General features: G+C 45.5%; 1 protein-coding gene across 2 annotated transcripts in view; it reads left to right on the top strand.

The window, feature by feature from the left end:
* The window catches only part of LOC110536403 (metal transporter CNNM4), a 71284-nt gene that overhangs the window by 39701 nt on the left and 6520 nt on the right, over positions 1-25063 (top strand). For both annotated transcript variants that reach the window (XM_036936382.1, XM_036936383.1), the window contains exons 2-5: positions 840-983; positions 2559-2699; positions 4925-5094; positions 20417-20513. In XM_036936382.1, the coding sequence (XP_036792277.1) occupies positions 840-983; positions 2559-2699; positions 4925-5094; positions 20417-20513 (552 nt within the window). The remainder of the gene's footprint in view (positions 1-839; positions 984-2558; positions 2700-4924; positions 5095-20416; positions 20514-25063) is intronic.

Here is a 25063-nt window from a genome sequence, read left to right as displayed (position 1 = left end):
TTAATGCAGTCATGCAGGCCCTTGAGCAAGAACTTCAACTCAAATTTGCAATATTAGATATGAGTTGTTAAATATTGGTAAATCTTGGAGGTATAAAAGACTTGTTCAAGTGCAAAAGTAATGTGTTAATATTTGAACCCATAAATTAACCTCTCTCTCTCTCGCTGTCTCTCTCTCGCTGTCTCTCTCTCGCTGTCTCTCTCTCGCTGTCTCTCTCTCCCTCGCGTTCTCGCTCGCTTTCTCTCCCCCTCCCTCTCTCTCTCTCTCTCTCTCATTCTCTCTCCCGCTCTCTCCCCCTCCCTCTCTCTCTCCCGCTCTCTCCCTCTCTCTCGCCTGCTCTCTCCCCCTCCCTCTCTCTCGCTCTGTCTCTCTCCCGCTCTCTCCCTCTCTCTATCCTGCTCTCTCCTCACCCTCTCTCTCCCGCTCTCTCCTCACCCTCTCTCTCCCGCTCTCTCCTCACCCTCTCTCTCCCGCTCTCTCCTCACCCTCTCTCTCCCGCTCTCTCCTCACCCTCTCTCTCGCCCGCTCTCTCCCTCTCTCTCGCCCGCTCTCTCCCTCTCTCTCGCTCTGTCTCTCTCCCGCTCTCTCCCCCTCCCTCTCTCTCGCTCTCTCCCCCTCGCTCTCTCTCGCTCTCTCCCCCTCGCTCTCTCTCGCTCTCTCCCCCTCGCTCTCTCTCGCTCTCTCCCCCTCGCGCTCTCTCTCGCTCTCTCCCCCTTGCGCTCTCTCTCGCTCTCTCCCCCTCGCTCTCTCCCCTGCCTTTCTCTCTCTCTCTCTCTCTCTCTCCCTCTCGCTCTCTCCACTGTCTCTCTCGCGCTGTCTCTCTCTCTCTCTCTCACCAGGTAAGTCCCACCTGGCCATCGTTCAGAAGGTGAATAATGAGGGGGAGGGGGATCCGTTCTACGAGGTGCTGGGATTGGTTACTTTGGAAGACGTCATCGAGGAGATCATCAAATCAGAGATCCTGGACGAGTCGGATCTTTACAGTGAGTCTACTGGGTTATAACATGTTTATTACAACATATGTGTTCATAGAACCTGAGCCCATAACTCATTTATTAGCCTTTATAGATATTTAGTACATACCCTTAGAATGCAAAGCTGAGGATGTGCATGCTCATCCCCGGAATCGTCTGTTTTCAAAGGATAAAGCAAAGAACATGAACAACTTCATAGTTAAAAACATGGAAGGAAAAAAAAATATGGAAGAAAATGAATCGTATTTTACAAGAACAAGTATCACTACCTAAAAACACAACATTATGGAACAAACCTTGGTTCGCTTTTCAGAATTCACCGGTAAATTGTTCCACATGGAAAACTAAAGGCATAGAAACCGTAAATGACCTGGTAACAGGAAATATATTTATTTCCATGACAGAATTCAACAGCATTTTTGGACCAATGTAGATATTTTTCAAGTACATGCAACTTAAAAGTTTAAATCACAAAAACTTTGATTTGAAGTCGTTTGAACATGAGAGCAGTCTTGGGGGAAACCTATGTCAGAAAAGGATATTCATATGATCGATAAGGACAAGAAAACCTTTCAGAGAGCCAGCTGACAACGTCTTAGAGAAAAATATCAACTATTGGAATCAAGACTTAATAACTGATATTGGCACGAGAGTGTTGAAACATAACGAATGAGATTACAGTTAACGAAAATGTACTCTTAATCCAGTATTTATTACTATACAAAAGACACAATTGACAAATTGTACAGCACAACGTCAGAGTCCCGTCTGAAGTGTAAGCCCTACTAATGACTCAATAATTCATGCCTTCTGGGAATGTTACAAAAGTAATGGGCGGAGTTGGAAAGATGGATGTGAAGCGGTATTGCAATGTAAATGTGCTTTCCATTCGTCTGGCTGTATATTTCAAGACATGAGGGTGCAGTGAGATACCCGATGGGTTGGACAAAACTCTTCTCGTCAGTTATCTTAAAACGACAAAAAACCTATACTAAAAAAAACTGAAACTCGGCCAATCCTCCCCACGCAATGGAAGGGTCATGTGCTTTACTATCTAGACATTTTAAGGCGCGTGGACGACAGAGAGAGACAAAAGGGTGCAGTTTGAGGCCATGAGGCAGAAGGTTATTAGGGTGGGGGCAGTTTGAGGCCATGAGGCAGAAGGTTATTAGGGTGGGGGCAGTTTGAGGCCATGAGGCAGAAGGTTATTAGGGTGGGGGCTAGTGGTTCTTTGTATGATGTAGTTGTTTTTTACTATGTGTATGTTTTTGTATTGTTTATAAAAGAGCAAATAAAATCTTAGAAATCACATTTTTCAAAAGAATGCAAGGCTGACCCGTGGTTGTAAAATCTACCGTGTCACACAAATTAACAATATTAATCCACTCGAGATAAACTGTTTTGAGATAAGTGTCCTCGGTCAGATGCTGATCCGATGTCTCTCCCCTCTGACCTTCTCCTCCAATGGGTTTTGAGAAGGAGAGGAGAGGGGATTCGAGGAACCAAGGAAATGCAGTTTAGATTCTGCCCTAATCTGTAACCTGTCCTTTTGTGTTCTGTCCTTTTGTGTTATCTCTCACCTAGCTGACAACAGCAGAAACAGGAAGAAGGTGGCACCCAATAAGAACAAACGAGATTTCTCCGCCTTCAAACAGAGCGAGAGCGAATCCAAAGTCAAGATCTCCCCTCAGCTGCTATTGGCCGCTCACCGTTTCCTGGCAACAGGTTAGAACGTGTGACCTCCAACCCACACACTGTCACACACTACCCAACCACAATATACCACAATACAGTGCATTTGGAAAATATTCAATCGCCTTGACTTTTTCCACATTTTGTTACGTTACAGCCTTATTCTAAAATTATATATTTTTAAATCCTCATCAATCTACACACAACACCCCCTAATGAAAAAGCGAAAACAGGTTTTTAGAAATGTTTACACATTTATTAAAAATAAAAACAAAGCAACCTTATTTACATAAGTATTCAGACCCGTCGCTATGAGACTCGAAATTCAGCTCAGGTGCATCCTGTTTCCATTGATCATCCTTTATGTTTTTACAACTTGATTGGAGTCCACCTGTGGTAAATTCAATTGATTGGACATGATTTGGAAAGGTACACACACCTGTCTATATATGGTCCCACAGTTGACAGTGCATGTGAGAGCAAAAAACCAAGCCATGAGGTCGAAGGAATTGTCCGTAGAGCTCCGAGACAGGATTGTGTCGAAGGCACAGATCTGGGGAAGGGTACCAAAAAATGTCTACAGCATTGAAGGTCCCCAAGAACACAGTGGCCTCCATCATTCTTAAATGGTCTCTCTGATAGAGTTCCTCTGTGGAGATGGGAGAACCTTCCAGAAGGAAAACCATCTCTTCAGCACTCCACCAATCAACCCTTTATGGTAGAGTCAGACAGAAGCCACTCATCAGTAAAAGGCACATGACAGCCCACTTTGAGTTTGCCAAAAGGCACCTACTCTCAGATCTTGAGAAACGAGATTCTCTGGTCTGATGAAACCAAGATTGATCTGAATGCCATGTTTCACGTCTGGAGGAAACCTGGCACCATCCCTACGGTGAAGCATGTTGGTGGCAGCATCATGCTGTGGGGATGTTTTTCAGCGGCAGAGACTGGGAGACTAGTCAGGATTGAGGGAAAGATGAACAGAGCAAAGTACAGAGAGATCCTTGATGAAAACCTCCTCCAGAGTGCTCAGGATGTCAGACTGGGGCGAAGGTTCACCTTCCAACAGGACAACGACCCTAAGCACACATCCAAAACAATGCAGGAGTGGCTTTTGGACATGTCTCTGAATGTCCTTAGTGTCCCAGTCAGAGCCCGGACTCGAACCCGATCGAACATCTCTGGAGAGACCTGAAAATAGCTGTGCAGCGACGCTCCCCATCTAACCTGACAGAGATTGAGATGATCTGCAGAGAAGAATAGGAGAAACTCCCCAAATAAAGGTGTGCCAAGCTTGTAGCATCATACCCAAGAAGACTCGAGGCTGTAATCGCTGCCAGAGGTGCTTCAACAAATTACTGACAAAGTCATTTTTTTTCTTTTTTTTCCTAAAAACATGTTTTTGCTTTGTCATTATGGGGTATTGTGATGTCATTATGGGGTATTGTGATGTCATTATGGGGTATTGTGATGTCATTATGGGGTATTGTGATGTCATTATGGGGTATTGTGTGTAGATTGATGAGAGAAAAAATATTTCATCAATTTTAGAATAAGGCTGTAACGTAACAAAATGTTTAAAAATTCAAGGGGTCTGAATACTTTCCGAGTGTACGATATGTCTAGCTCAGTTGGTAAAAGCGTGTCGCGACTTGTTAAGAATTCCAATGTTATTCAATTACCTCAGTGATTGCTTATTCATAGTAGAAATGTGTGTAAAAAAAACAATACAACCATGGTTGAATATTGTGACGTAAATGATTCACCACTAGTCTTGTGTCTGTTGTAGCGTGCTCAGACAGAATTACGCTGCTGTTCCTTCTTCTCTCTCTAAAACAACAGAGATTGCAGTATTACAGCATGCCTGTCTGTGTCTGCCTCTACCCTCTCCGTCTGTCTGCCTCTAACCTCTCCGTCTGTCTGCCTCTACCCTCTCTGTCTGCCTCTACCCTCTCTGTCTGCCTCTACCCTCTCTGTCTGCCTCTACCCTCTCTGTCTGCCTCTACCCTCTCTGTCTGCCTCTACCCTCTCTGTCTGCCTCTACCCTCTCTGTCTGCCTCTACCCTCTCTGTCTGCCTCTACCCTCTGTCTGTCTGCCTCTACCCTCTCTGTCTGCCTCTACCCTCTCTGTCTGCCTCTACCCTCTCTGTCTGCCTCTACCCTCTGTCTGTCTGCCTCTACCCTATGTCTGTCTGCCTCTAACCCCTGTCTTTAACACAATTTCAGTTCAGTTCATTATAATTAGTCTCTGTCTCCAGAGGTGACGTTATTCAGCCCGTCTCAGATATCGGACAAGGTTCTGTTGAGGATTCTGAGACACCCAGACGTCATCCAGGAAATTAAGTTCAACGACAGTGACAAACGCTGTCCTCAACACTTTGTCTACCAGAGAGGGAAGGCTGTCGACTACTTCATACTCATACTGCAGGTAGGCCACACACCACACACACTCTATCTTTCTGGCTGTCTTTGTGTGAATCAGCCAGTGATTGATTCAATGAGTCACCATTGTGACATGGTTTTAAATTCCCACATGAAAAGTTCCTTCTTAGTTTGTTTTTATATAAGTTCTGACTTCCTCTGTTCATCCTGGCCTGGAATAGACCCCAGAAACACTCTCTAACATCTCAGTGTTTCTCATTGTTGAAATCGGCCATGTCCTGCTACCCGTAACAGATGGCAGCTCCCTGCCCTGCCTCGACAGGGGGTGGCAAAGTATTTACTTATTTAACCGGGGTTGACGGAAGGAGGCTTTCTGTGTCACAACACTAACCCAGAGGGAGTTAGCTCTACGTTAATCAACCACACAGCCAGACTAACCATCCTGTTGAAGGTCTGTTGTGAAAGCTGCCACTGGCCTCATTCAAGGCCTTCACACCTACACTCTCTCCAACATATTGTTCTCCGGAAGCAGAGGAGAAGAGACGGGGAGGCCATTTTATACTAGTGTTGCATTCATATGACATTTTTGGCCTATATCGATATTTTCTTTGCCCCAAAAAATACGATACCGATATTAAACATTTTGGAGGCCTTTTAAGCATTCTAGTGAAGTTAAATAGTTAACACATGGCCACAGCAGTCTAAGGCACTGCATCTGTGCAAGAGGCGTTACTGCAGTCCCTGGTTCGAATCCAGCTGTATCACATCCGGCCGTAATCGGGAGTCCCATAAGGTGGCGCACAATTGGCCCAGCATCGGCCGGGGTAGGCCGTCATTGTAAATAAGAATTTGTTCTTAACTGACTTGCCTAGGGAAATAAAGGTTACTCACTCCACACTAACCAAAAAGTTATTTTGTTGGCATTTACGTCTGTCCCCATTTACCAGTAAAACATCATCAAAACCTATTTCTTTCACTTACTTGCTGTGCTGTTTGGTTGTTCAGACGTTTCATTCTCAACCAGGAGTTCTATGGAACGCCGTTTGGGTCTTTGCGTGTCAAAAAAGTTACACTTCAAATAAGCTTGTTGACCAATCAGGACCTGAATAGGACTTCACGTCATGTAATAATTTAACACGCTCATACGTTTTTACATAGTGTAATCAATGTGTAATAACTATCACTCGTATTTCATATATCACAACGATTAATTGATACGTGTGCTAAAGTTGTCTCGCACACCTACAGTGCTGGTCATAATAAAAGCTAGCTAGCTGATGGATGCAAACAATGTTCTTCCTCAAAAACATAGCAAAACGACATCTGTTTCAGTAGCTATAGTTAGCTAGCTAACTATATAGATATGTGTCATCTAAAATAACCCTAATTTATAAGACATTTCTTCTTTGATTAATGGTGGTCGGACCCTTCTATGTGAAGCTAGCCACAATAAGGATTAGCCACAATAGTGGACTTCATGGTTAGCCTTCAAAATAAAAGTATGGCATAATTCTACTATTTGTATTCATTTGCATCACTGTCAATGACACATTTATTTTGAAGGTAAAATGCAAATTCCACTATTGAATATTGAGATGAGACGAGGAGGCCACTATATAATATTGAGATGAGACGAGGAGGCCGCTATAGAATACTGAGATGAGACGAGGAGGCTGCTATAGAATATTGAGAAGAGACGAGGAGGCCGATATAGAATATTGAGACGAGGAGGCCGATATAGAATATTGAGACGAGGAGGCCGATATAGAATATTGAGACGAGGAGGCCGATATAGAATATTGAGACGAGGAGGCCGATATAGAATATTGAGACGAGGAGGCCGATATAGAATATTGAGACGAGGAGGCCGATATAGAATATTGAGACGAGGAGGCCGATATAGAATATTGAGACGAGGAGGCCGATATAGAATATTGAGACGAGGAGGCCGATATAGAATATTGAGACGAGGAGGCCGATATAGAATATTGAGACGAGGAGGCCGATATAGAATATTGAGACGAGGAGGCCGATATAGAATATTGAGACGAGGAGGCCGATATAGAATATTGAGACGAGGAGGCCGATATAGAATATTGAGACGAGGAGGCCGATATAGAATATTGAGACGAGGAGGCCGATATAGAATATTGAGACGAGGAGGCCGATATAGAATATTGAGACGAGGAGGCCGATATAAAATATTGAGACGAGACGAGGAGGCCGATATAGAATATTGAGACGAGACGAGGAGGCCGATATAGAATATTGAGACGAGACGAGGAGGCCGATATAGAATATTGAGACGAGACGAGGAGGCCGCTATAGAGTATTGAGGTGCAGGGTAGGTGGGGTTGGGATGGCGATATGGCCTAAAAATCATATTTCGATTTTATTTATATATTGTAAATCATGATTTACAATAACATAAAAAATATTTTTTTCTAAATAAGCTTTTGTTGTACAATTTTAAAGGTAGAATACACAGCATTTTAAACAGTCAGCAATAATCTAATGAATTCAGGGCTTGTGATATTATATCTAGGCTAAATATAAGCCTTCTACAATCATAAGACCCACTAATAATGTAATTATTTTCTCAATTGTTTAACCTGCTTTTCGGTTGTAATTACTGATTTGGATTTCAAGTCGGTCTATGAAAATGCCATTTTTGTTACAAATGTAAACCAGAACCATGCATAATACACGTTCACTAATAATGAATAACTTGTTGAAGCAAGCGTTATAGACAATTAACACAGGTCTCATAAACAATCCCACAAGCCCACATGCTGGTGAGTATCCAGCTAATCTTTTATATTTCTAGTTTGGTCCATTTTCGATCTATTTGCTAGCTAACAAGGCAGAACAGTTTAATTATGAACACATAATTGGTGTGTGTCCACGTGTGTGTAAACTGAGATTAAGCGGTGAAGCGAGAGGTTTCACTCTCCCCCAAATTTCTCCTGACTTCCCGCTTTTGGGACAACGACTCCCCATTGTTAGGGCGGAGACATGAGCATCTCATCATTATATACAGATCTCTGGTGTAAATGGGAAGGTGCACAGCACAGAAAGCGCGAAGGAGAGGAAACCAAAAAGACAGTATGCTGACATAAACGCTCATAAAAAATAAAAAGATACAGGCATTTGGAATATTGCGCAAAAGCATTCATATTAATTAACTCTATCACCCAGCCCTAGGCGGGAAGCAATGTTCCTTCAGCTGGCACTGCAGCTGGAGGTCAGAGCCTGCAGCTGGAGGTCAGAGCCTGCAGCTGGAGGTCAGAGCCTGCAGCTGGAGGTCAGAGCCTGCAGCTGGAGGTCAGAGCCTGAATTTAAGAAGTGACATTGATAAGGGGATCATAGGTTTCACCTGGATTCACCTGGTCAGTCTGTCGTGGAAAGAGCAGGTGTTCTTAATGTTTTGTATACTCGGTGTATAGGGAGTAGAAAATAACATGGCTGTATACAGGGGGTACCATGGAGGGGGGGGGAGAGAGGGAGACAGGGTCCAGAGCGGCCTGTACTAATTGATCCCTCTTACGTAAAGGTGAGATGAGGAGAAAAGGGGAGGAGAACTTGGGAGAGAGGAGGAGAAAGGGGGAGGAGAACTTTGGGATAGAGGAGGAGAAAGGGGGGGGGGAGGAGGAGAAAGGGGGGGGAGAGGAGAAGAAAGGGGGGAGAGAGAAGAAAGGGGGAGGAGAACAGGGGAGGTAGGAGAAGAAAGGGGGAGGAGAACGGGAGAGACTGGGAGACACCGTGTGTGCCACACTGTCAGTCAGCTGTGTATCAATAGGCCAAGTTTAATCTAACCCCCAGCTAGCCTCTGCACCACTCTGTGTAGAAAGACACACACACATACACACACACACTGTTTTCCCATAAATCAGTTATGGCATTAGTCCCTAAACAGTCATTAGCCAGCGCCAGTAATCCAGGGATTGTTAGGCTCAGCTTGATAGCCACCCACCCCACCCTCATCATGATGTTATCTACTCAGTGGGAGGGCCCATAGGTGGAATAATCCATTGAGCTACACTGCATGGAGAAAAGTATGTGGATACCTGTTTGTCGAACATCTCATTCCAAAATCATGGGCATTCATATGGAGCTGGTCCCTCTTTTGCTGCTATAACAGCCTCCACTCTTCTGGGAAGGATTTCCACTAGATGTTGGAACATTGCTGAGGGGACTTGCTTCCATTCAGCCACAAGAGCATTAGTGAGGTCGGGCACTGATGTTGGGCGATTAGGTCTGGCTCGCAGTCGACGTTCCAATTCAGGTGTTCGATAGAGTTGAGGTCAGGGTTCTGTGCAGGCCAATCAAGTTCTTCCACACCGATCTCAACAAACCATTTCTGTATGGACCTCGCTTTGTGCATGGGGACATTGTCATGCTGAAACAGGAAATGCCTTCCCCAAACTGTTGCCGCAAAGTTGGAAACACAGAATCGTCTAGAATGCCATTGTATGCTGTAGCGTTACGATTTCCCGAACCATGAAAAACAGCCCCAGACCATTATTCTTTCTCCACCAAACTTTACACTTTGCACTATGCATTGGGGCAGGTAGTGTTCTTCTGGCATCTGCCAAACCCAGATTTGTCTGTCGGACTGCCAGATGGTGAAACGTGATTCATTCCAAAGTCCAATGGCGGCGAGCTTTACACCACTCCATCCGATCCTTTGCATTGCGCATGGTGATCTTAGGCTTGGGTGCGGCTGCTCGGCCATGGAAACCCATTTCATGAAGCTCCTGACGAACAGTTCTTGTGCTGACGTTGCTTCCAAAGGAAGTTTGGAACTCTGTAGTGAGTGTTGCAACCGAGGACAGACTATTTTTAGACGCTGCGTGCTTCGGCACTCGGCAGTCCCTTTCTGTGAGCTTGTGTGGCCTACCACTTCGCAGCTGAGCCGTTGTTGCTCCTAGACATTTCCATTTCACAATATCAACACTTACAGTTGTCCGGGGCAGCTCTAACAGGGCAGGAATTTGAAGAATTGACTTGTAGGAAAGGTGGCATCCTATTGTCAATTGGGGGTTGGCCGTCATAGTAAAAAAATATTTGTTCTTAACTGACTTGCCTAGTTAAATAAAGGTTCAATAAATCAATATAAATAAATGACGGTGCCACGTTGAAAGTCTCTGAGCTCTTCAGGCCATTCTACTGCCAATGTTTGTCTATGGAGATTGCTTGGCTGTGTGCTCGATTTTTATACACCTGTCAGCCATGGGTGTGGCTGAAAAAGATCAAGGACAACAACCACCTGAGCCACGGCCTGTTCACCCCGCTACTCAGCTAAGCTGAGACCAAGATAGATATTTTTCAATCATAAGGACATCAGGCTGTTAAATAGCCATCACTAGCCGGCTACCATCTGGTTACGCAACCCTGCTCCTTAGAGGCTGCTGCCCTATATACATAGACGTGGAATCACTGGTCACTTTAATAAGGGAACACCAGTCACTTTAATAATGTTTACATAATGTTTACATACCGCTTTACTCATCTCATATGTATATACTGTATTCTATTCTACTGTATTTTAGTCAATGCCACTCTGAAATTGCTCAATCTAATATAACAGTTGAAGTCGGAAGTTTACATACACTTAGGTTGGAGTCATTAAAACTAGTTTTTCAACCACTCCACAAATTTCATGTTAACAAACTATAGTTTTGGCAAGTCGGTTAGGACATCTACTTTGTGCATGACACAAGTAACTTGTCCAACAATTGTTTACAGACGGATTATTTCACTTATAATTCACTGTATCACAAATTTCATGTTAACAAACTATAGTTTTGGCAAGTCGGTTAGGACATCTACTTTGTGCATGACACAAGTAACTTGTCCAACAATTGTTTACAGACGGATTATTTCACTTATAATTCACTGTATCACAACTTCCAGAAGTTTACATACACTAAGTTGACTGTGCCTTTAAACAGCTTGGAAAATTCCATAAAACGATGTCATGGCTTTAGAAGTTTCTGATAGGCTAATTGACATCATTTGAGTCATTTGAAGGTGTACCTGTGGATGTATTTCAAGGCCTACCTTCAAACTCAGTACCTCTGTGCTTGACATCATGGGAAAATCAAAAGAAATCAGCCAAGACTTCAGAAAAAAAATTATAGACCTCCACAAGTCTGGTTCATCCTTGGGAGCAATTTCCAAACACCTGATGGTACCACGTTCATCTGTACAAACAATAGTATGCAAGTATAAACCCCATGGGACCACGCAGCCGTAATACCGCTCAGGAAGGAGATGCGTTCTGTCTCCTAGAGATGAACGTACTTTGGTGCAAAAAGTGCAAATCAATCCCAGAACAACAGCAAAGGACCTTGTGAAGATGCTGGAGGAAACAGGTACAAAAGTATCTATATCCACAGTAAAACGAGTCCTATATCGACATAACCTGAAAGACTGCTCACCAAAGAAGAAGCCACTGCTCCAAAACTGACATTAAAAAGCCAGACTACGGTTTGCAAATGCACATGGGGACAAAGATCTTACTTTTTGGAGAAATGTCCTCTGGTCTGATGAAACAAAAATAGAACTGTTTGGCCATAATGACCATCGTTATGTTTGGCGGAAAAAGGGGGAGGCTTGCAAGCCGAAGAACACCATCTCAACCGTGAAGCACGGGGGTGGCAGCATCATGTTGTGGGGGTGCTTTGCTGCAGGAGGGACTGGTGCACTTCACAAAATAGGTGGCATCATGGGGAGGGAAAATAATGTGGATATATTGAAGCAACATCTCAAGACATCCGTCAGGAAGTTATAGCTTGGTTGCAAATGGGTCTTCCAAATGGACAATGACCCTAAGCATACTTCCAAAGTTGTGGCAAAATGGTTTAAGGACAACAAAGTCAAGGTATTTGAGTGGCCATCACAAAGCCCTGACCTCAGTCCTATAGATTATTTGTGGGCAGAACTGAAAAAGCGTGTGCGAGCAAGGAGGCCTACAAGCCTGACTCAGTTACACCAGCACTGTCTGGAAGAATGGGCCAAAATTCACCCAACTTATTGTGAGAAGTTTGTGGAAGGCTGCCCGAACCGTTTGACCCAAATTAAACAATTTAAAGCCAATGCTACCAAATACTAATTATGTGTATATAAACTTCTGACCCACTGGGAATGTGATGAAAGAAATAAAAGCTGAAATATATCATTCTCTCTACTATTATTCTGACATTTCACATTCTTAAAATAAAATGGGGATCCTAACTGACCTAAAACGGAATTTGGCTAAGGTGTATGTAAACATCCGACTTCAACTTTGTGTGTGTGTTTATTAATTCCATTATTTTACTTTTAGATTTGTGTGTATTGTTGTGAATAGTTTTTAGATACTACTGCACTGTTGGAGATAGAAACACAAGCATTTCGCTACACCCACAACATCTGCTAAATTGTGTATGTGACCATTAACATTGATTTGAAGTTGCAGAATCCACTAATTTGAAGGCGTGTACTTTTGGCAATGTAGTGTATGTTTAGGGGGGTGGGAGAGCACTGACATGTGGAGCCTGTCAACAATTTAATGTTATTTGGATAGAGCCTGCCAACAATATAATGTTAGGAGGTGGATGGAGCCTGTTAACCATAGAATGTTAGGTGGTGGATGGAACCTGCCAACAATAGAATGTTAGGAGGTGGATGGAGCCTGCCAACAATAGAATGTTAGGAGGTGGAATGGAGCCTGTCAACAATAGAATGTTAGGAGGTGGATGGAGCATGTCAACAATAGAATGTTAGGAGGTGGATGGAACCTGCCAACAATAGAATGTTAGGAGGTGGATGGAGCCTGACAACAATAGAATGTTAGGTGGGTGGAGCCTGCCAACAATAGAATGTTAGGTGGATGGAGCCTGACAACAATAGAATGTTAGGAGGTGGGTGGAGCCTGCCAACAATAGAATGTTAGGTGGATGGAGCCTGTCAACAATAGAATGTTAGGAGGTGGATGGAGCCTGCCAACAATAGAATGTTAGGAGGTGGATGGAGCCTGCCAACAATAGAATGTTAGGAGGTGGATGGAGCCTGTCAACAATAGAATGTTAGGAGGTGGATGGAGCCTGTCAACAATAGAATGTTAGGAGGTGGATGGAGCCTGTCAACAATAGAATGTTAGGTGGGTGGAGCCTGACAACAATAGAATGTTAGGTGGTGGATGGAGCCTGTCAACAATAGAATGTTAGGAGGTGGATGGAGCCTGTCAACAATAGAATGTTAGGAGGTGGATGGAGCCTGCCAACAATAGAATGTTAGGAGGTGGATGGAACCTGTCAACAATAGAATGTTAGGAGGTGGATGGAGCCTGTCAACAATAGAATGTTAGGAGGTGGATGGAACCTGCCAACAATAGAATGTTAGGTGGTGGATGGAGCCTGACAACAATAGAATGTTAGGAGGTGGATGGAGCCTGTCAACAATAGAATGTTAGGAGGTGGGTGGAGCCTGCCAACAATAGAATGTTAGGTGGATGGAGCCTGTCAACAATAGAATGTTAGGTGGATGGAACCTGCCAACAATATAATGTTAGGAGGTGGATGGAGCCTGTCAACAATAGAATGTTAGGAGGTGGATGGAGCCTGTCAACAATAGAATGTTAGGAGGTGGATGGAACCTGCCAACAATAGAATGTTAGGAGGTGGATGGAGCCTGCCAACAATAGAATGTTAGGAGGTGGGTGGAGCCTGCCAACAATAGAATGTTAGGAGGTGGATGGAACCTGCCAACAATAGAATGTAGGAGGTGGATGGAGCCTGTCAACAATAGAATGTTAGGAGGTGGATGGAGCCTGTCAACAATAGAATGTTAGGAGGTGGGTGGAGCCTGCCAACAATAGAATGTTAGGTGGATGGAGCCTGCAAACAATAGAATGTTAGGAGGTGGGTGGAGCCTGCCAACAATAGAATGTTAGGTGGATGGAGCCTGCCAACAATATAATGTTAGGAGGTGGATGGAGCCTGACAACAATATAATGTTAGGAGGTGGGTGGAGCCTGACAACAATAGAATGTTAGGAGGTGGATGGAGCCTGTCAACAATAGAATGTTAGGAGGTGGGTGGAGCCTGCCAACAATAGAATGTTAGGTGGATGGAGCCTGCCAACAATAGAATGTTAGGAGGTGGATGGAGCCTGCCAACAATAGAATGTTAGGAGGTGGATGGAGCCTGCCAACAATAGAATGTTAGGAGGTGGGTGGAGCCTGCCAACAATAGAATGTTAGGAGGTGGATGGAGCCTGTCAACAATATAATGTTAGGAGGTGGATGGAGCCTGTCAACAATAGAATGTTAGGAGGTGGATGGAGCCTGCCAACAATAGAATGTTAGGAGGTGGAATGGGAATAGTTTTTTGACGGCTGCTCTTGTACTGCTACAAAGGGAGTGGTCTAAAGGAGATGGAAAGAGGAGACATTTGTGGTATTATGACGTACAATGCCAACGGAAAGTATTCAGACCCCCCTGAAGGCATTTAGACCCGTTCAATCACCAGCTGCGCGCCTGGACTTAGTCTCTGGAGCAAAATCTGAAATTTTTTTGAAGGTTTTTTGAAAAATGTCCAAAATGACCCGGGGGGGTCCCCCAACTCGGCCATGGACCTCCAGCACCCCCCAGAAGGCCCCAAAAACCATCTCGATATTTGCATCTGGTAACCCGTTCCATCACCAGGTGCACAACTGGACTTAGTTTCTGGAGCAAAATTAAAAAGTGGGCACTCATTTTGTTAGGTTAGAGCCTTATTCTAAAATGTATTACATTATTTTAAATTTATACAAAAATAACAAACCGGAAATATAACATTCACATAAATATTCAGACCCTTTACTCAGAACTTTGTTGAAGCACCTTTAGCAGTAATTACAACCTTGAGTCTTGGGTACAAAATTGCCACACCAGCATTTGAGGAGTTTCTCCCATTCTTCTCTGCAGATTCTCTCAAGCTCTGTCAGGTTGGATCGGGAGCGTTGCTGCACAGCTATTTTCAGGTCTCTCCAGAGATGTTTGATCAGGTTCAAGTCCAGGCTCTGGCTGGACCACTCAAGGACATTCCGAAAGCTGTCCCAAAGCCACTCCTTTGTTGTCTTGGATGTGTGCTTAGGGTTGTTGTCCTGTTGGAAGGTGAACCTTCGCCCCCAGTCTGAGGTCCTGAGCGCTCCGGAGGAGGTCTCCATCAAGGATTCTTTGCTCTGGTCATCTTTCCATCAATCCTGACTAGTCTCCCAGTCCCTGCTGCTGAAAAACATCCCCACAGCATGATGCTGCCCCCACCATGCTTCACCGTAGGGATGGTGCCAGACACAGTGGCCTCCATCATTCTTAAATGGAAGAAGCACCAAGATTCTTCCGAGAGCTGGCCGCCCGGCCAAACTGAGCAATCGGGAGAGAAGGGTCTTGGTCAGATAGGTGACCAAGAATCCGAAGTTCCTCTGTGGAAATGGGAGAACCTTCCAGAAGGACAACCATCTCTGCAGCACTCCACCAATCAGGCCTTTATGGTAGAGTGGCCAGACAGAAGCCACTCCTCAGTAAAAAGGCACATGACAGCCCACTTGGAGTTTGCCAAAAGGCACCTAAAGGACCCTGACCATGAGAAACAAGATGGTGGTCATCTCTGGTCTGATGAAACTCTTTGGCCTGAATGTCAAGCGTCACGTCTGGAGGAATTCAGGCCAAAGAGTTCTTGAGAGAGGGAGAGAAAAAGTGTGTGTGTGCCAGCTCTCAGAAGAATCTTGGTGCTTCTTCCATTTAAGAATGATTGAGGCCACTGTGTCTTTGAGGACCTCCAATGATGCAGAAATGTTTTGGTACCTTTCCCAAGATTTGTGCCTCGACAAAATCCTGTCTCAAGCTCTACAGACAATTCCTTCGACCTCATGGCTTGGTTTTTGCTCTGACATACACTGTCAACTGTGGGACCTTTCCAAATAATGTCCAATCAATTGATTTCACCACAGGTGGACAAGTTGTAGAAACATTTCAAGAATGATCAATGGAAACAGAGTCATGCGTCCTCCGATACACAACCCAACCAAGCCGCACTGCTTCTTAACACAGTGCGCATCCAACCCGGAAGCCAGCCGCACCAATGCGCCAGAGGAAACACCGTGCACCTGGCCACCTTGGTTAGCGCACACTGCGCCCAGCCCGCCACAGGAGTCGCTGGTGCGCGATGAGACAAGGACACCCCTACCGACCAAGCCCTCCCTAACCCGGGTGACGCTAGGCCAATTGTGCGTCGCCCCACGGACCTCCCGGTCGCGGCCGGTTACGACAGAGCCTGGGCGCGAACCCAGGGACTCTGATGGCACAGCTGGCGCTGCAGTACAGCGCCCTTAACCACTGCGCCACCCGGGAGGCCCTGTAAATACAGTATTTCTGTGTTTGTTTTTTAATACATTTTCAAAAATGTCCCAAAATATGTTTTTGCTTTGTCACAATGGGGTGTGTCGATTGCTGAGGAAACTGTTTTATTTAATCTGTTTTAGAATAAGGCTGTAACGTAACAAAATGTGAAAAAAGTTGAGGGGTCTGAATAGTTTCCGAATGCGCTGTGTTCATGAATGAATTGGTTGTTTTTGGAAATGTGTGTCTGTGTGTAGGGGGGGGCAGCATTTGTTAATAGCATAGGCGTGGGAGCAGAGTCATGAGAAATGGGACCATTCTCTTCCAGATAATCTCCCTCCGCCCCAATCTTCATTCCACCGTTATTACAGCTACGTGTGTGTGTGTGTGTGTGTGTGTCCTTCCTGTTACACGCCATTACATAGGCCTATTTTTGGTTGGTTGTTTGTTCGTCTCTGCTCCCAGACGTCAGTCGATTCTGTTTCCAGAATATTGTCATCAGCGATCAAATATTTGCCCCTTGGTGTGAGGGAGGGAGGGAAGGGTGGGAGGCGGGGAAGGAGAGAGGGAGAAGGAGGAGGGGATTGAGAAAGGCGGGGAGGGGAGGGAGGGAGGGAGGCATGAAGGGGAGAATGATTTTTGGTGGTGGGTGCTAGTAGATTGTGTGTGTACTGGCGTTTTGCTGCTCCACTGTAGCTGGCCACTCATCACATGATGTGCAGCTGTTTGCAAACTACTGGCAGCCCTATTCAGTAATATATCAGCCATTATTTCATAAAGCCTTTTTATCACACAACATGCAGGCAGGCAGGTGAGACCGGTCCGACAGGGACTGACAGTTTCAGTCAGTTATGAAGGCAGAACATTTTAACACACATCCAGCTGTATGCAAAGTACAGGCAGCCCCGTTCAGGAATATGTCAGCCATTATTTCAAATAGGCTATGATTTTATCACACACACACACACACACACACACACACACACACACACACACACACACACACACACACTCTACCTCTTTCTCTCCCTCTCTCTCTCTACCTCTCTCTCTCTTCCTCGCTCTCTCTCGCTCGGGGTCATGCAAGTTCGTCCTGTCAACAGATACACCAGCTGTAATCTAGATAACCTCTGCTCCTGGAGATAATAGACCGTGTGCAGCCTTTTGTTCCAGCCCAGCACTGACACAAATAATCAAGTAATCATGGTGCGAGATACACCCACACTGCAGGGCCTGTTTGGACTAGAGTTGCCGGTCCCTGCTCTAGAGGTTCATCATGTTCTAGTAGACAGTCAGTGGAACACAGAGAACTCTCTTCTCAGGAGGGGTCAGTTAGGGTTCTCTCACTGTTGATGATTCATTCATAAACACCTGAACTTTGACCCCGACCTACCTAGACCCATGTGGTTACATGAACACACACACACACTACGAGCACTGCCTTCTGTTCAACGGCTAATGTTCAAGTCATATTCTGGTTGAACACACTGTGTAACCCACTCAGCTTGATGTTCCTGTGTGACCTGATCATAATGTTCAACTAACCTTAATCAATTGAGGCTAAACGTATTGTGGTGTTCCCAGCTATCATTAAATGTCTCATAATGTGTCATGTGCTGTGTGTATTGCACTGTAAACCACACCTGGGTTCAAATCCTGTTTGAAATCTTTTAAATACTTTGAGCCAGATGGGCAGAGTTTGCAGTTTTGGGACCATTCTGTTGATTCATTATGCCAGACAAGCTCAATCAAGCACAGATAAAGTATTTAAATGATTTTGAACATATTTGAACCCAGGACGTGTGTGTGTGTGTGTGTGTGTGTGTGTGTGTGTGTGTATTGTGAAAGCTGATGGATGGACATGTAGAGCAGGTCAGACTAGAATAGCGTCTAGCTTTTCACCCCTCCTGTCTGGTTCTATTCTTTCTCTCTCTGACCTCCCCTACTTTAAACATACCACGCATGGTGTGGAGGTGTGTAAACATGTGTCCTTTGTATACTCTGATGGTCTATTCAAGGGCTGTATGTCCTTTACAGATCTGAGCTGGGGCAGAGTGCCTGAGGACGTTTCTGTTCTGACAGAGATCTGAGCTGGGTCAGAGTGGCTGAGGAGGTTTCTGTTCCCGACAGAGATCTGAGCTGGGTCAGAGTGGCTGATGAGGTTTCTGTTCCGACAGAGATCTGAGCTGGGTCAGAGTGGCTGAGGAGGTTTCTGTTCTGACAGAGAGCTGAGCTGGGTCAGAGTGGCTGAGGAGGTTTCTGTTCTGACAGAGAGCTGAGCTGGGTCAGAGTGGCTGAGGAGGTTTCTGTTCCGACAGAGATCTGAGCTGGGTCAGAGTGGCTGATGAGGTTTCTGTTCCGACAGAGATCTGAGCTGGGGCAGAGTGCCTGAGGAGGTTTCTGTTCTGACAGAGATCTGAGCTGGGTCAGAGTGGCTGAGGAGGTTTCTGTTCCCGACAGAGATCTGAGCTGGGTCAGAGTGGCTGATGAGGTTTCTGTTCCGACAGAGATCTGAGCTGGGTCAGAGTGGCTGAGGAGGTTTCTGTTCTGACAGAGAGCTGAGCTGGGTCAGAGTGGCTGAGGAGGTTTCTGTTCTGACAGAGAGCTGAGCTGGGTCAGAGTGGCTGAGGAGGTTTCTGTTCTGACAGAGAGCTGAGCTGGGTCAGAGTGGCTGAGGAGGTTTCTGTTCTGACAGAGAGCTGAGCTGGTCAGAGTGGCTGAGGAGGTTTCTGTTCCGACAGAGAGCTGAGCTGGGTCAGAGTGGCTGAGGAGGTTTCTGTTCCGACAGAGATCTGAGCTGGGTCAGAGTGGCTGAGGAGGTTTCTGTTCCGACAGAGATCTGAGCTGGGTCAGAGTGGCTGAGGAGGTTTCTGTTCTGACAGAGAGCTGAGCTTGGTCAGAGTGGCTGAGGTTTCTGTTCTGACAGAGAGCTGAGCTGGGTCAGAGTGGCTGAGGAGGTTTCTGTTCTGACAGAGAGCTGAGCTTGGTCAGAGTGGCTGAGGTTTCTGTTCATATGTTTATGCTCTTTTATTTCTGGGAAGGAAATAAATTGCTGACAGAAGTTAAATCTGTCATTCTAATTCTAAATCCCTCTCTTCTCCTGTCTCTTTCCATCCCCTCCTCCACCTTTCCTCTCTTCTTCTCCTCTCTCCTTCCCTCTCTTCTTCTCCTCTCTCCTTCCCTCTCTTCTCTATTCTTCTCCTCCCTCCTTCTCTTCTTCTCCTCTCTCCTTCCCTCTCTTCTCTTCTTCTTTCTCCTTCCCTCTCTTCTCTCTTCTCCTCCCTCCTTCTCTCTTCTTCTTCTTTCTCCTTCCCTCTCTTCTCTTCTTCTTTCTCCTTCCCTCTCTTCTCTTCTTCTCTCACCTACCCTCTCCTTCTCTCACCTACCCTCTCTTCTTCTCCTCTCTCCTTCCCTCTCTTCTCTTCTTCTCTCACCTACCCTCTCTTCTTCTCCTCTCTCCTTCCCTCTCTTCTCTTCTTCTCTCACCTACCCTCTCTTCTTCTCTTCTCCTCTCTCCTTCCCTCTCTTCTCTTCTTTTCCCACCTACCCTCTCCTCCCTCTCTTCTTCTCCTCACTCCTTCTCTCTCTTTCGGTCTCTTCTCTCCTTCTCTCTTCTTCTTCTCTTCTTTTCTCTCCTTCCCTCTCTTCTCCTCTCCTTCCCTCCCACTGTTTAGATTCCAGGGTCAATGTTGTATGTGAGTAAGGAAAATGAGCGGGGGGAATTAACTGTGCTGTGTTGCTGCAGTTCACACATTCCTCACCCCCCCCCCCCACAGCACCCTACCCTGCCAGCTCTGTGACAACACCATAGAGGCCTCCTCACCCTGTCTGTCTCTGTCCATCTACCTCTCTCTGTCTCTATTCCGGCCATCTCTCTGTGACGACACATTCAAAGAAGTCTCCTTACGCCCTCAATCTCCTTGTCCCGTCCAGCCATTCAGAGAGGTATGGGGTTGTTCTTTGTCCCTAATCCATTGTCTGTGTTTCCCTGTGTGTCGCTCAGGGTCGGGTGGAGGTGGAAGCCGGGAACGAGAACATGAAGTTTGAGACGGGACCCTTCTCCTACTACGGAGTCATGGCCCTCAGTGCTCCCACGTTAGGTGAGTCCTCTCTCTCTCCTCCATTACTCTGTTTGTTTCTTTTCTATATCTCTCTCCTCTGTTACTGTCTGTTTCTCTTCTATCTCAAACTATGTTCTCTCTCTCCTCTGTTACTCTCTGTTTCTCTTCTATCTCTCTCTCCTCCATTACTCTGTCTGTCTCCTATCTCTCTCTCCTCCGTTACTCTATCTGTTTCTCTTCTATCTCTCTCTCCTCCGTTACTCTGTCTGTTTCTCTTCTATCTCTCTCTCCTTCGTTACTCTGTCTTTCTCCTATCTCTCTCTCCTCCGTTACTCTGTCTGTCTCTCTTCTATCTCTCTCTCCTCCGTTACTCTGTCTGTTTCTCTTCTATCTCTCTCAAACTCTGTTCTCTCTCTCCTCCGTTACTCTCTGTCTCCTATCTCTCTCAAACTCCTATCTCTCTCTCTTCTATCTCTCTCAAACTCTGTTCTCCCTCTCCTCCGTTACTCTGTCTATCTCAAACTCTGTTCTCTCTCTCTCCTTCACTCCAGTAGCATTTTACTCACTTGGTTTCAGTGGCTTTCTGTTGTCAGTTGTCATGACTGTTGAGGATTGCCAAACTTCAGTGGGTAATGTGGTGACAGTGTTGAGACGTCTCACTGCTAACATCTAGTGGCCAGGAGATAGATTGACGATGCAGATGTGGCCAGAGATATACACTGATTATACAAGACATTAGGAACACCTGCTTTTTCCATGACATAGACTGAACAGGTGAATCCAGGTGAAAGCTAATGATCCCTTATTCATGTCACTTTGTTAAACCCACTTCGATCAGTGTAGTTGAAGATGAATCGCATTAGTGGAAATGAAAACTGCCCTCAGAACAGTCTGTTGTGTTGCTGCCATGCTGTTGTTGTCTTAGGTCTCTCTTTATGTAGTGTTGTGGTGTCTCTCTTGTCGTGATGTGTGTTTTGTCCTATATTTATATTTGATTTTTAATCCCAGCCCCCGTCCCCGCAGGAGGCCTTTTGCCTTTTGGTAGGCCGTCATTGTAAATAAGAATTTGTTCTTAACTGACGTGCCTAGTTAAATAAAGGTTAAATAATGACATTTTTTTTTAAAACTCGGTCTCGCTGATTGGTCAGTTCACAGCACTGCTAAACCCTTGTTTCTGATTTCAAGGGGAAGAGACAGATTAAAGAAGGATTTTTAAGCATTGAGGCAATTGAGACATGGATTGTGTGTTTGTGCCATTCAGAGGGTGAATGGGCAAGACAACAGATTTGAAGTGATCAGTGTCGTAGTCAGTGGTTGATCAGTGTAGTTGAAAAGTGGTGTAGTTGTCGGAAGTTGATAACTGTGGAAGTTGACCAGTGTAGTTGATCAGTGTAGTAGTCAGTAGTTGGTGAGTGTAGTAGTTGATCGGAGTAGTAGTCTGTAGTTGATCGGCGAAGTGGTCTGTAGTTGATCGGCGTAGTGGTCTGTAGTTGATCGGCGTAGTGGTCTGTAGTTGATCGGCGTAGTGGTCTGTAGTTGATCGGCGTAGTGGTCTGTAGTTGATCGGCGTAGTGGTCTGTAGTTGATCGGCGTAGTGGTCTGTAGTTGATCGGCGTAGTGGTCTGTAGTTGATCGGCGTAGTGGTCTGTAGTTGATCGGCGTAGTGGTTTGTAGTTGATCGGCGTAGTGGTCTGTAGTTGATCGGCGTAGTGGTCTGTAGTTGATCGGCGTAGTGGTCTGTAGTTGATCGGCGTAGTGGTCTGTAGTTGATCGGCGTAGTGGTCTGTAGTTGATCGGCGTAGTGGTCTGTAGTTGATCGGCGTAGTGGTCTGTAGTTGATCGGCGTAGTGGTCTGTAGTTGATCGGCGTAGTGGTCGGTAGTTGATCGGCGTAGTGGTCGGTAGTCAGATCGGCGTAGTGGTCGGTAGTTGATCGGCGTAGTGGTCGGTAGTTGATCGGCGTAGTGGTCGGTAGTTGATCGGCGTAGTGGTCTGTAGTCAGATCGGCGTAGTGGTCTGTAGTTGATCGGCGTAGTGGTCGGTAGTCAGATCGGCGTAGTGGTCTGTAGTTGATCGGCGTAGTGGTCGGTAGTCAGATCGGCGTAGTGGTCAGTAGTTGATCGGCGTAGTGGTCAGTAGTTGATCGGCGTAGTGGTCTGTAGTTGATCGGCGTAGTGGTCAGCAGTTGATCGGCGTAGTGGTCAGCAGTTGATCGGCGTAGTGGTCAGCAGTTGATCGGCGTCGTGGTCGGTAGTTGATCGGCGTAGTGGTCTGTAGTTGATCGGCAGTTGATCGGCGTAGTGGTCAGTAGTTGATCGGCAGTTGATCGGCGTAGTGGTCAGTAGTTGATCGGCGTAGTGGTCTGTAGTTGATCGGCGTAGTGGTCAGTAGTCAGATCGGCGTAGTGGTCAGTAGTTGATCGGCGTAGTGGTCAGTAGTTGATCGGCGTAGTGGTCAGTAGTTGATCGGCGTAGTGGTCAGTAGTTGATCGGCGTAGTGGTCAGTAGTTGATCGGCGTAGTAGTCAGTAGTTGATCGGCGTAGTAGTCAGCAGTTGGTCAGTGTCGTAATCATTAGTTGTTCAGTAGTTGTCAATAGTTGATCAGTGTAGTTGATCAGTGTAGTAGTTAATCGGCATAGTTGTCAGTAGTTGATTGGTGTAGTTGTCGGTAGTTGGTTGGCGTAGTAGTTGGTTTATCGGTGTAGTAGATCAGTGGTGTAGTTGATCAGTGTAGTAGTTGATCGGCGTAGGTGTCAGTTGGTCAGTGTGCTTGTCAGTAGTTGTCAATGGTTGATCGTGTAGTTAATCACTGTGGTAGTCAGTAGTTAATCGGCGTAGTTGTCTGTAGTTAATCGGCGTAGTTGATCAGTGTAGTGGTCAGTAGTTGATCAATGTAGTTGTCAGTATTTCATCAGTGGGGTTGTCAGTAGTTGATCAGTGTATTAGTTGATCAGTGTAGTAATCAGTAGTTGGTCGGTGTAGTTGTCAGTAGTTGGTCAGTGTAATAGTCAGTAGTTGGTCAGTGTAGTAGTCAGTAGTTGGCCAGTGTAGTAGTTGGCCAGTGTAGTTGTAGGTAGTTGGTCAGTGTAGTAGTCAGTTGTTGGCCAGTGTAGTAGTTGGCCAGTGTAGTTGTCAGTAGTTGGTCAGTGTAGTAGTTGATCAGTGTGGTTGTCAGTTGTTGGTCAATGTCGTAGTTATTAGTTGTTCAGTAGTTGTCAGTAGTTCATCAGTTGATCAGTGTATTAGTCAGTAGTTGATCGGCGTAGTTGTAAGTAGTTGGTTGGCGTAGTAGTTGGTTGATCAGTGTTGTAGTAGATCAGTGTTGTAGTTGATCGGCGTAGGTGTCAGTTGGTCAGTGTGCTTGTCAGTGGTTATTCAGTAGTTGTCAATGGTTGATCAGTGTAGTTCATCACTGTGGTAGTCAGTAGTTAATTGGCGTAGTTGTCTGTAGTTAATTGGCGTAGTTGTCTGTAGTTAATCGGCGTAGTTGTCTGTAGTTGATCAATGTAGCTGATCAGTGTGGTTGTCAGTTGTTGGTCAGTGTAGTAGTTGATCAGTGTGGTTGTCAGTTGTTGGTCAGTGTAGTAGTTGATCAGTGTAGTTGTCAGTTGTTGGTTGGTGTGGTAGTTAGGAGTTGGTCTGTGTGGAGTTGATCGGTGTAGTAGTCAGTAGTTGGTCAGTGTAGTTGTTGTCAGTTGGTCAGTGTAGTCGTTGATCGGTGTGGTAGTCTGTAGTTGATCAGTGTAGTTGTCAGTGGTTTGGTGTGGTAGTTGATCCCCGTAGTAGTCAGTAGTTGATCCGTGTAGTAGGCAGTAGTTGATCAGTGTAGTAGTCAGTGGTTGATCAGTGTAGTTGTCGGTTCGGTGTGATAGTTGATCGGCATAGTTGTCAGTAGTTAATCGGCATAGTAGTTGATCGGTGTAGTTGTCAGTAGTTGGTCGGCGTAGTTGTGAGTAGTTGGTTGGCATAGTTGTCAGTTGGCCAGTGTCGTAGTCATTAGTTGTTCAGTAGTTGTCAGTAGTTCATCAGTTGATCAGTGTATTAGTCAGTAGTTGATCGGCGTAGTTGGTTGGCGTAGTTGTCAATATTTGGTCGGTGTAGTTGTGAGCAGTTGGTTGGCATAGTTGTCAGTGATTTATCGGTGTAGTAGATCAGTGTTGTAGTTGATCAGTGTAGTAGTTGATCGGTGTAGGTGTCAGTTGGTCAGTATACTTGTCAGTAGTTATTCAGTTGTTGTCAATAGTTGATCAGTGTAGTATTCAGTAGTTGATCAGTGTGGTAGTCAGTAGTTAATCGGCGTAGTTGTCTGTAGTTGATCGGTGTAGTGGTCAGTATTTGATCAGTGTGGTTGTCAGTAGTTGATCAGTGTAGTAGGTGATCGGTGTAATTGTCAGTAGTTGGTCAGTGTAGTAGTCAGTAGTTGATCAATGTAGTAGTTGGCCAGTTTAGTTGTCAGTAGTTGGTCGGTGTAATAGTTGATCAGTGTGGTTGTCAGTTGTTGGTCAGTGTAGTAGTTGATTGGTGTAGTAGCCAGTAGTTTATCAGTGTAATAGTCTGTAGTTGGTCAGTGTGGTAGTTGATCAGTGTAGT

The sequence above is a fragment of the Oncorhynchus mykiss genome, chromosome 11 (assembly GCF_013265735.2).
Source record: "Oncorhynchus mykiss isolate Arlee chromosome 11, USDA_OmykA_1.1, whole genome shotgun sequence".
Classification (NCBI taxonomy): Eukaryota; Metazoa; Chordata; class Actinopteri; order Salmoniformes; family Salmonidae; genus Oncorhynchus; species Oncorhynchus mykiss.
Note: the sequence above shows the minus strand (reverse complement) of the source record. Positions and strands in the feature narration are given on the sequence as shown.